The sequence below is a fragment of the Glycine soja genome, chromosome 12 (assembly GCF_004193775.1).
Source record: "Glycine soja cultivar W05 chromosome 12, ASM419377v2, whole genome shotgun sequence".
NCBI lineage: Eukaryota > Viridiplantae > Streptophyta > Magnoliopsida > Fabales > Fabaceae > Glycine > Glycine soja.
This window is the reverse complement of record NC_041013.1, coordinates 9641599-9653941: the sequence shown is the minus strand read 5'-3', so window position 1 is coordinate 9653941 and position 12343 is coordinate 9641599. Positions and strand designations below refer to the sequence as shown.

The following is a 12343-nucleotide window of genomic DNA, read 5'->3' as shown; positions in this document are numbered from 1 at the left end:
CTGATTAGAAAATAACACAAAAAGTACTTATAGTAGTGCACCTAAGTTTTGTTTTTATATAAAAAGATGTAACTGAGTTATAAATATGTGATAGAAATCAACCTCTAATGGTTGTCTCTAACAAACTTCATTTTTAGTGCAAACAACACTTGGCTAGAATTTTATAAGAATCATAGATGGGAGTTGTGACTTTCAAATTTGGACTAAGTGTGTTTAGATGAGATAGGCCCACATTTGCACTCAAGAAAGGGAAATGCTAGGTGCACCCAGCAATTTTTATGAATGGGCCATTTTGTCCTTTAACAAAAAATTATAAAAAGCCCCCCTCTTCGGAAGAAACTCTTCCTGCTCCTACTATTCCTTCCGTGAAGCTTCTTCTCCCTCTCCACGAACTGCTTCTTCTCCGCGAACTGCTTCTTCTTCTCCGCAAGCCAAGCGTGAAGCTCGTCTTCTTCTTCTCCACGAACGAGGTTAGTCTCCCTAACTCCCCTTTGCTTGTAATATCCAGCATTGTTGTAGCAGTGGAACCTTAGGATAGTAACCTTAGGGTAGAAGATGCCGAAAAAAATGGGAAAAGGGGGCTCACGGCGGAGGCTTCCGGAAGACCCGTTAGGAGTTCTTCCGGAACTTCTGGAAGAAGCTGTTCCGGAAACATTCCGGAAGAAGTGTTCTTCCGGAAGAAACCAAACGTCTACCGGAAGAACACTTCTTCCGGAAGTCTCCCGGAACACCTCTTCCAAAAACTTTCCGGAAGAATTCCGGAAGAAGGGTTCTTCCAGATGACCTTTGAGATTTTCGGAAGAACTTTCTAGAAGAAGTGGTTCTTCCGGAATAATTCCGGAAGAACCACTTCTTCCGGAATGTTTGTTTTTTTTTTTTAAATTGTTTTTTTAAATGAATGATTATTATATTTTTTTATTATTTTGTTTTTGAGATTTTATAAAAAAATGAGGTTTGGCTTTTTGATGACATGTTTTTTTTTATAATTTAAATTGTGTATTTTTACTAAATATTAATTTTTAAATTATTTATTTTTTTGTTTATAAATGAAGTTGTGTCTGTTTTTGTTTATTGTTTATTTTTTTTAAAATTAGTGTATTTTATTTATAAATAAAGTTGGTTATTTTTATAAATTAAGTTGGTTATTTTTGTTAATTGGTTTTGTTTATTTTTTATATCATTTTAGTTGAGTATTTTACTAATTATTTATTTTTAAATTATTTATGTTTTTTTTATAAATGAAGTTGTTTATTTTTATAAATAAAGTTGTGTGTGTTTTGGAAATTTTTTAAAAATACTATTTTTTATAAATGATATAAATTAAGTTGTTTATTTTATTATAAATGAAGTATTTTTTTAAAAATAAAGTTGTGGATGTTTACTAATTAATTATTTTTACATTAGTTGTGTTTTTTTTATAAAGGAAGTTTTTTATTTTTTTCTAAATTAAGTTGTGGATATTTTTTAATTAATTATTTTTACATTAGTTGTGTTTTTTTAAATGAAGTTGTTTTTTTAAAATTAACTTGTGGATGTTTACTAATTAATTATTTTGACATTAGTTGTGTTTTTTTTATAAATGAAGTTGTTTATTTTTTAAAAAAAATTAAGTTGTGGATGTTTACTAATTAATTATTTTTACATTAATTGTGTTTTTTTTATAAATTAAGTTGTTTATTTTTTTTTAAAATTAAGTTGTGGATGTTTACTAATTAATTATTTTTAAATTACTTGTGTTTTTTTTATAAATGAAGTTGTTTATTTTTTTAAAATTAACTTGTGGATGCTTACTAATTAATTATTTTTACATTAGTTGTGTTTTTTTTTATAAATGAAATTGTTTATTTATTTTTTTAAATTAACTTGTGGATGTTTACTAATTAATTATTTTTACATTAGTTGTGTTTTTTTTTAATAAATGAAGTTGTTTATTTTTTTAAAAAAATTAACTTGTGGATGTTTACTAATTAATTATTTTTACATTAGTTGTGTTTTTTTTATAAATGAAGTTGTTTAGTTTTTTTTGAAATTATGTTGTGTATGTTTTAAAATAATTTGATTTAAATTAGTCTTATTTATTTATAAATAAACTTATTTTATTTTTATAGAGAAAGTTGTGTATATTTTGACCGAAAAAAATACGTGTTCCACATGATTTGCAGATCATGGCTAGAACACGAGGTTTAGGTCGTGCCATAGGTAGACTTGTAGGCAGAGATAGACATGATGACCATGATGCAGCTGATGTTCCCGAGAGGCGTAGGCCTACTGCCTCAGCCCGTAGGCAACGAGTTCATCAGATGACTGCGGATGCACGTGATTTGGCTGAGGACGTTGCTGACATGACTGACGATGTCCCTGATCTGGCTGAGGAGGCACCTGAGATGCGTGCAGACGTACAGGGTGCTGATGGTGCTGAGGGGTCAGATGTTGATGGTGCTGAGGGGTCAGATGTTGATGATGCTGAGGGATTCCTTGGTGGGCTACGTGACCTTTCAGTGATGACATCATTTGCGGACCATGTTGCACACGCTGTTTGGAGTGGACAGGTATTTTAATTTGTTAATTATTTATCATTGTTGATTTGTTTGTCATTAATTTTTTTTAATAATTGTATAATTTGTACTTCAAATCACGAACGTCCTGATTTGAAGTTGGTGTCACATGGGAGGAAGGTGACATTGATTAGGAGGCCAGTGCCTGAGATTGAAGGACTGGTTGCTGCCACAGGATTAAGTCCACTGATCGATTGTTCAGTTGTTACTGGCGATCCTGAACTGATATCCGCATTTATGGAGAGGTGGCACATGGAGACCAGCACCTTCCACCTTCCGGTAGGAGAGTTGACGATGACATTGGATGATGTGTCGTCACTCCTTCATTTGCCTATCACTGGCGCGTTGCACAGTTTTCATGCTCTTTCTACGGAGGAGGAGAGATTTTTGCTGACAGAGTTGCTTGAGGTGTCTGCCGAGGAGGCTAGAGCCGAGACAACACTGACACGTGGGGCATATGTACGACTAGGATGGGTTCGAGACATTTATGAGATGAGATGTCAGGCCCGATGGTGGATTGTAGTAGCTCGTGCTTATCTGCTGCACCTGGTCGGTTGCACTCTTTTTGCTAATAAGAGTGCAACATACGTGCATGTGGTTCACCTAGACGCTTTTCGTGACCTTACTCAGAGTGGTGGTTATGCTTGGGGAGTTGCCACGCTGGTTCATATGTATGACCAGTTAGATGAGGCTTCTAGGACCACCACACAACAGCTTGCGGGGTACTTGACTCTATTACATGTAAATTTTGTGTTTTTAATATGTTACGTTCGATTATGATTTAAACATGTTTTTATGTTATGTTAACCTCATTTTTTGTGTAGTGCTGGATCTATGAGCACTTCCCTAGTGTGCACCAGTGTGTGACAGATGATACATACCAGGAGACGTCCTCACGAGCTTCCCGGTGGTTGACATCGAAGGCGCACATGAAGGGAATCACAAGAGCACCTTACAGGGCACATTGTGATGCTTTGACCGTCATAGATGTATCCTGGTTGCCGTACACGGAGCATCGGGGGGTTAGGACCTTTGAGTTGATTTCATCATTCCAGGGTCAGCTGAAATGGGGTCCTATGGTGGTCACAGCTCGACCGGAGAGGGTGGTACGACAATTTGGTTACATCCAGAGCATCCCTCCGCCGCCTGTTAATGCTCGATTGTCACACAATGATATAGATGGCAGGTGGATGCATTTTGCAGAGCACGTACTACCTGCGGGTGAGCTTTGTCTAGTGTCTGGGTAGGTATGTGTGGATTACATGGAGTGGTTTTTCCGCATATCTAACCCATTCATGATACCGACCCAGGCAGGTGATCAGCCGAGAGATGCACTAGCTGCAGACCCTGAGGAGTATATACAGCCGCCCAGCCCCCAGGTTCTAGTGGCATTTGACCCCCTCCACATGTGGTAAGATTTTTTGCGCGTTTAATGTTTGATGAGTTGTTATTTATTTTAAATTTTATAATAAATGTTTATAATAAATTTATTTTAAACTTAACGCTTTCGGAAGCACTTCTTCCGGAATTGAACATAGTAACTTTCGGAAGAACTTCTTTCGGAAGTTGCTATTCTCAATTCCGGAAGAAGTTCTTCCGGAATACACTTCCGGAAGCACTTCTTCCGGAATTGAGCTTAGTAACTTCCGGAAGAAGTTCTTCCGGAAATTCAACATTCTCATTCCGGAACTACTTCCTTATGCAGTAAAAAGTAATTTCGGAAATAGTTTTTTACTGTTCATCTTCTCTAAAGAACTACCCATAAAACGCAAAAAAAAAAAAAAAAAAAAACCGATAAATGCGTACCTCCGACGAAATACGAACAACAACGACCAAAACAACTTCAAACACGGAACAGCTGCTTCACGGGACCACCAAATCACTTGTTACGAAACTTCTACTTCACAGGACCACCAAAAAAGCTTTCTACGGAAAAGGATAACAATAGCAAGAAGACGGGGATGAAGGTGAAAGCACAGTAAATTTAAAGAAAACAACCAGGGGCAAAATCGTCATTACATATACATTAAATATTATTTTATTTTTAGTTATTATTATAAAATGAAATTTATTTTACTTCACGTTGTTATAAAATTATAATTATTTTTTTATTATATATTAAGTTTTGTAATACAAATTATAATTATTTTTTTTATAAAATATACGAATTAATTAATTTTTATGATTTAAATTATACTAAATTGTCACACAAATTATTATTTATATTTTCATGCACGTAAAAAAGGAATTATAAATATTAGTCATAATTATGTTCACTAATAATAATTTATGTATAATAATATTATTTATTTTATAACTTAATTTATTTATTAAAATCAAATAATTAAGAAAATACAGCATTTTAAAAAAACGAAAAAAAAAATAACTTCTGGAACAACCTTCTTCCGGAAGAAGAAGGAAGTATTCCGGAAGAACTGCAGAACACGTTCACGTTCCGGAAGAAGTGTCTTCCGGAAGTTTTCCGGAAAAAGGGTCTTTCGGAATACTTCCTTCTTCTTCCGGAAGAAGTGTCTTCCGGAAGTTTTCCGGAAAAACAGTCTTCCGGAAGAAAGGTCTTCCGAAAATAGCCTTCTTAGAGGGGCATAATTGCCCATTCACTGTTTGCTGGGTGCCCCAACAATTTTGTTGGGTGCACGTAACGACTCCCCTCAAGAAAGTGTCGAGGTCTTTAATGGGCTTTATAGAAAATTGGGTTGGTTTAAAACTGAACTTTAATATCTAGTATTTTTTTTTTGTAAAAGGTTTAGATGAGTTAAGTTTTGAGGACTTATCAGAGTTTGAGCAGCCTTTAAGGTTCAATAAGAACTTATAAAGGTACTTACAATTTATCCTTTGATAAGATTCTCACATCAATAATGGGAGTTGAACTCACATTCTTATGGAAAGAGTTTCTTTCTTATCAACTAAGCTCATATTTGTTGGCAACTTTAATATCTGATATGTGACTTTCAAATAATACTTAAATGTGCGTGACAACAAACACAAGGCAGTTGCTTTCTACACCGATCTATAATGTTTTTTTACCTTCCGAATTGGTTAATCAGAAATGCAAAAGGCATCACTGATTCTGAATGTAGTTTTACATTCAGATATACCAATTCAAAAGGTAATAAAGGTGTAGAATGTATTTTTAAGGTGTAAGAAGAAACTGCCCAAAAGCGATGTGGATATGGGTCATGTATGGGTTTTTCTATTTACACCCTCTCATTGTTATTTAAACATTACAAGTTGGTATTTTTGTTGTTGACAAAATGCCCCTCAGGTCGGAAAAAGTTTTCATTGTGTATAAACATTCATCTGCACAATAGAAACAAGTTTATGTTTTGTAATTGAAAAGAATTTTTTTTTTAATTTGACTTTTATTTTGTTTTAAAAGCAGTTAAACTAAAACAATTTCCTAAACTACTTTTCAGAAATAACTTGATAAATATAGATGGATGTAAAAATATAGAATAAATCACACTAAAATCATCATAAATACATAATGCAACATTCAATAAAAAATGAAAAAATAAAATACAAAATATATAATTTAAAACAAAACATAAATCAACAACATGGGCCACACCAACAACAACCTAATCGGTTAGTGAAAACAAGTTTTGTTGCATCTAAGAACAAAAAAAGAATAGTGTCATGGGTTTGAGGGAGAATGAGGTTGGGAGAGTGGGAGAGAGCTTGATGGAGAAGAGGAAGAGCTTGGGACAGGATATAGGAGACGGGCAGAGGAAAAGGTATGGGTGGTAATTTCATAAGGATGGAAGGTTTAAATAGTAAAGGTGGAGGTGCAAATAGTAACTCCCACTTATATTATTAAACTGGATCCAAACATTAGCTCGGTTAGCGGACTAGGTGCATAGGTTGCAAGTTAAACTAATAAATCATTAGTTGAAAGTTGAAACACTTAAAACTGCATACATATACAATACAAGTAATAAATTTAATAATAGCAATATTTATAATAAATATATAGCTACAACATAGTGGTTGTTGTTACTTATGATAACTACAAACTTTTAGTTGGAAAGTGGTTGTTTTATTTTAACCATGGTTTCCCTTGAGAATATATCTTGTCTTAATATTTTACAAAATTAGTTTAAGTTATTGAACCAATGTTGGTTTACACTGATCCAACCTAGTTTTTAATCGATTCAAATTGATTCTCACTAGGTCAATATGCTGATTTGCATAACGAATTCAACAACATATTCAAATTGATTATACGATGCATTATATTGGGATGTACAATTTAGATCTATTCTAGCATCTTATATAATGCAATTATAAGCATTTATTTCCAATTAATAACAAAATTTCCTCGTAAAAACCATCAATAAGGAGGGAAATTGCAGGTTCAACAGCATCAGCAGTGAAACAAAAGTAGCACAGATCATAATATGCAACATTTTTTTGAAATTCTGAATTTGAAGATTCTGAACCTTGTATTTGTACATTTCTTCAAATTCTATCATTGCAATGGATGTGAACTGCACAAGTAAAGAATTACAAACTATCTGAATTCCATGATTCCCATCCTCAATGTCCTCCTAGGAAGAGCAAAAACTTAACTTTATTGTTGGTGGACAAGAGTGTTGTGCATGTTGGGGTTTCCCATGTTGTGCTTCTTGTTATTCAAAGATGTGGGCATGTGAGGAATTGATGAGACCTTGTTGGTGTAAAATAATATTAATTTTTTTATGTGCACTAATAGATTTTTTTTGGTGCAGAAAATAATTGTATTGTATAGGGTCCACAAAATACATGTGGCATCTTACATGGTATTCTGAAGCACGTGTCAACCCTCCATGTCAGCTCTACAGTAGGAGCATGAATACTCAGTCCCTAGCAGCTGGGCTCCCTAGCTGATAGGTTATCTCTAACCTATTAATATTTGAATATATTTAAATCTCTTTATCTATTAACAGGTAGTTAATTATCTACAAAGTCACATGTTATCTACAAGTTACAATTATCTTCTAGCTTTTATCTATAAGTTACGGCCTATTATCTTCTAGCTTTTATCTATAAGTTACCGGCTATTATCTTCTAGCTTACCGACTCGCATATGGCACAAACGCCATGATTCCCGTTGAAGTCAGGGAACCATCGACAAGGAGACTGCTACTCCAGTAACAGCAAAATGAAGAAAATATGAGGGTAGAACCCTATGCTTTTTTCATAATTTTCTTATCAATACAAGAACACCCATAGTCGCAACTCCAAGGCTCTTAAAACTCAAGGACTACCCTTGGTCAGCCATCATTCTAGCACTAAGTCTCCAGTATGTGTCACCTATGGCGAATGACGCCTCTAGTATGTGTCACCCATAACGAATGACATGTGTGCATAAGCACATTACTAAGTCTCCAGTACGTGTCACCCATGGCGTGTGACATGTGCGCACGAGCACACAATTAAGTCTCCAGTACGTGTCACCCACGACAAGTGACATGTGCGCACAAGCACAGTACTAAGCTTCCAATACGTGATACCTACAGTGAGTGACATGTACGCACGAGCACACTACTCTGACTTTAGTATATGCCATCCACGATGAGTAACATATATGCAAGATCATACCACCATGTCTCCAGTATATGCCACCCAAGGCGAGTGACACATATGCAAGAGCACACCACTATGTCTCCAGTACGTGCCACTTTGTAAGAGGCAGGTATGCAAGAGTACACCATCATGACTCCAGTACATGCCACCCACAGCAAGTGACATGTACGCACGAGCATTGTTAACTAATTGGTAAGTGCACCAATTTGTCCAAGTAGTATTTTAAAACGGTAAAATCGAGTATCGTTTTCACAGGGATTTTATTTGTGCTCAACTAGTGCGTATTCAATTTGTGTGCAATTAATGAATGAATTGAGAAAATGCTAAGTAAATCATTTCGGTTGCAAATTAGACGATGGTGTGATTCTATACTAAAATTGAGTAAAGAAAACAAACATTGAGCTTGATGATGAAAGCGAATGCAGGAGTTGATTATGTTGGGGGCTCCCTATCGAAACCTCTCTTGATGTAATTGATATAATTTTTCTCTATTTAATACTATTCTAGTTATCACCTACATCCGCGAAATTACTCTAATTGTGATTCCTCACACTAGAGAGACTAATTCCCCTAGTTTCTTTCTTAATCCCTCAAGAGCTAAACTAGTTGAACTGCATGATTAATAGAGATGTATAACTTGGCTAAACTACCTCACATTATCCCTAGCAATGAAGCATTTTAGATGATCTTCCAAGTTCTAAGGATTAACTACATTCCCCAATGCTTAAACCCTAACATAAGATATAATTGGATGATCAAACCAAGTACATGGAAATAAACGTAGGAAGGAACAATGAAACTAGCAATAATATTAAATAGATAGTAAGAGTCTTTACATCAAGAGAGTTGGTGGAAGCTCCCCAAAAATGGGTTGTTTAACCCTTCATGGTCATGAAGGGCTCAAATGTACAAAAAAGATGTGAAATGTGAGGGATAAGGAATGAAGGTGAAGTGGGGAAAGAAAGTGGGCTCCCAATGATTGTCTTCTTCCTATAGCTCAAGCTTTAGGACTTTTCTTGTTTCTAAATGAACTCATCTACTTCTCCCCCTTCTTCTGCTTAAAAACCTTTCTTGAGTTTGAAATCCCGCGACTACGCGCTGAGCGCATCTGCGCGCTGAGCGCATCTGCGCGCTGAGCGTGAGTAAGTGGTTAGGCACTAAGCGAACCATGTGCGCTAAGCACCCTTTCGCCTGACTGTAGGTGCTCTATGCTGCTTCTTTGCTAAGTGAACACTCTCCCGCTAAGTGACACAGCTTGCTAAGCGAGCTTGGCGCGCTGAGGGCGAAACATCAGGCTTCAACTTCTCTCTCTATCCCTTGCCTGTATATTTGCAAAATAAAATCATCAAAACATTATGAATTAGCAGTTTAAAGCACCTACTGCACAAAAACTCGAGGATGTTGAAATTCCAATGATTCACACTAAAAGAAGCAATAAAAATGAGAGGATATTGCTAATTTTTATATGTTTTAATTACATAATCTACTTATGCACATTAATAATCAAACTCCCCCCAAATTTAAAGGTTTGCTTGTCCTTAAGCAAAAGAAGCTAACTATGCTAAGTTAGGTTAATGGCCTGTTTAGTAAGTATCAACCACAATAATCGAGATAACTGCACATCTATCAATCAATATCTCCCCCAAATTAGCATTTGTCACATTTCAAGATAGAAGCATGTGCAATTAAGCTAAAGAGATGAAATTAGTTAGCAAGCATGACAAGCATCAAGGAAGATTGACTAAGCTTTTTTCCTCACAAGCCAGTGTTTCTCTCAAGCACATAAGTGTTTCAGGCAAGTATCAATTCATCCAAAAAACTAACAATCAATTCCCAATTTTGCACTCCATCTCATTCCATGCAATCATATATACACAATGTGGATACTAAGGACTTTATTAAGCTTGTAACGTAGCCGGGTTAGCAATGAATTCATGGTTTTTCGTGGATGCAAAGCTTAGATTTTAGGAGAGCATTCACATATTCCCGGTTTTCTTACTATCATGATTTCCTTGCTACATCCCTCTTTTCTTTGATTACCCTACTAACATCACACAATAATCTATTAGACACAATTGCTTCATGTTTCTATTTCTCATTCAATGTTTTTTTTACAATGGCATAACAATGACATTGTGCCACTTTTTACAGTTTACATTGACTGTGTGATGCTATTACAATCCCTGTACATAGATAGCTCCAAGCACTCCCCCAAATTTGAACCAAATATCTTTTCTAGGACAATGTTTTCCTACAACCTACGACAAGGTGTGCAAGGCAATCATGTCATTCAGTTAGGGTTAAAAATAAATTCAGTTATGTTAGGCTCAAAGAGGTGCAAGGGGTTCCTTCATTTATTGATACAGAGTGGATATTTGGCTTAGTAGCTAAAAAGAAAAAAATCACAACATGGCCTTGATCATTTCCACATCATGCATCCATTCAGCATTCAGAGATTTATGCCAAATCAATAATTTAGAGTCAGTTGTTCTCTCACAGTTAAGGTTCACACAACTCACCGGTTTACAAGCAATTAGTCTACCATTCCATAATTTCCTGTCATGCAAGCTAACCGTTTCACTCACGCGCAACATTTTTGCACTCTACCAATCAAAATAATGCACGCTCACTTGAAGTAAAAAAATTTTGGAAAACAGATATCACAGTGCAGTTCACCCAGACCATGCAATTGATTCCAACCACAGACTGCACAAAAAGAATTTCGTGAATCAATCAGATCAAAATGTTTATCATGCATCACTGCTATCAGAATTATAAAACTAAGTGCTGAATCATAAATTACTGCAAAGCCATAATGAAGTAAAATGTTTGCAATGCAAAAGAAATAAATAAAGTCCTGATCTTGTCACTGAGTCGTGGGTGGGCCATGGGTCCTAAGCTCCCTGCGCTGCAGTGACATCAGCTACATAATCTGCATCTATCTCAGTATCAGCGGCACCTGGATCAGCATCATCTGCCTCATTAGTTGGCTCCTGAGCTATCTCAACACCTGCATAAGCTCCATTAGCTGGGCCCTAAGCCTCAAGAGCCTCACCCCCCAACAATGGAAGGCTAGACTTTAGGCCAAGCTACTTACTCCGTGATGTCTGGCAGGGAAATGATCAATTGCTGCTGGGAGAGATGGTGCATGTTCTGGATCACAAGGTAGAGACCATGATGAATACTCTGCAACATGGGCACAAGCTGGTCCGAGGAAGTGGAGGAGCTGGAAGACGCCAACGGTTTGGGAGGTGGATGAGCAACTGGGGGTGCCTCTGCTGGAGCCCTGGCCCTGGCCTTGCGGGACCCTGAAAAGGTGATAGAGGGATCGTCGAGGTTCCAGCAATTCTTGCGAATGTAGGACATATTAATGGTCGGGTTGAGGGACTCAAAGGTGAAAGAGTCAGAGACAACCCTTCGAGCCTAACAAAGAGCTGTGATCAGAGCCAGAAAGCCCAACTTGGAAGAGTTGGATTGGGCTATCTGAGAAGATATCATGGCACCAACATCCATGTTCATTTTCATGACAAGTTCATAGACCAATCGAGCTCTGTCCATGTTAAGGTCTGAGGTATGAGAGGTGGGGGCAAAGTTGGAGTGAGATAGGACACTCCAAGTCTGAGCTAACATAGTCAGGTCCTTCCTTAGCAGCTTCCAAGGGGCTCCCTCAACATTCAACACAAATCCTGCCCTGGAATGCACAGCTTGGTCGCTATGGCCTGGTGATCGGGGTAGGAGTGGCAATAACATGAGTACTTCGGGTAGCGCACCCCCGCCTCCAGAATCACCGGGGTCTCCAGGAAGGTATTCAAAGTGGTGGCATCGAATTTGATCAGCTTCCCTCGCACTTTGCATTGCCAAGAAGAGTGATCCTCTGGGTCATATAGGTTGGAGTAAAATTCCTTGACCAAGGCCACATCGATGCGGTTCTCCATCTGGCGGGTGAGGTTGCAATGCCATTGGTGGTACTCCAGCTCATGGAGGAACTCGTCGTAGTGGGAGTAAGCTAACTCAGTGTTCCTTTCCGGTAGGATGTTACGAAGATGAACGTTGGTCTGGTATCGGTCTCATGCCTCCTTCGACACAAACCAGGAGGAGTCATAGGATTCTTGATGGCGAGAGGAAGAAGCATGCTTCTTCTTAGATGCCATCTACAGAACACACAAAAAACAGAACCAAGACAATAGCATCAGAGCATGAAA

At 37.0% G+C, this 12343-nt stretch overlaps 1 protein-coding gene across 1 annotated transcript; it reads left to right on the top strand.

The window, feature by feature from the left end:
* The first annotated feature begins 2300 nt into the window (after nt 1-2300).
* On the top strand, nt 2301-3970 carry LOC114378679 (protein MAIN-LIKE 1-like). The gene is made up of 5 exons (XM_028337322.1): nt 2301-2549; nt 2676-3104; nt 3186-3296; nt 3416-3763; nt 3866-3970. Exons 1-5 carry the CDS (start codon nt 2301-2303, stop codon nt 3968-3970), a joined length of 1242 nt encoding a protein of 413 aa, XP_028193123.1.
* Nucleotides 3971-12343: the final 8373 nt, after the last annotated feature.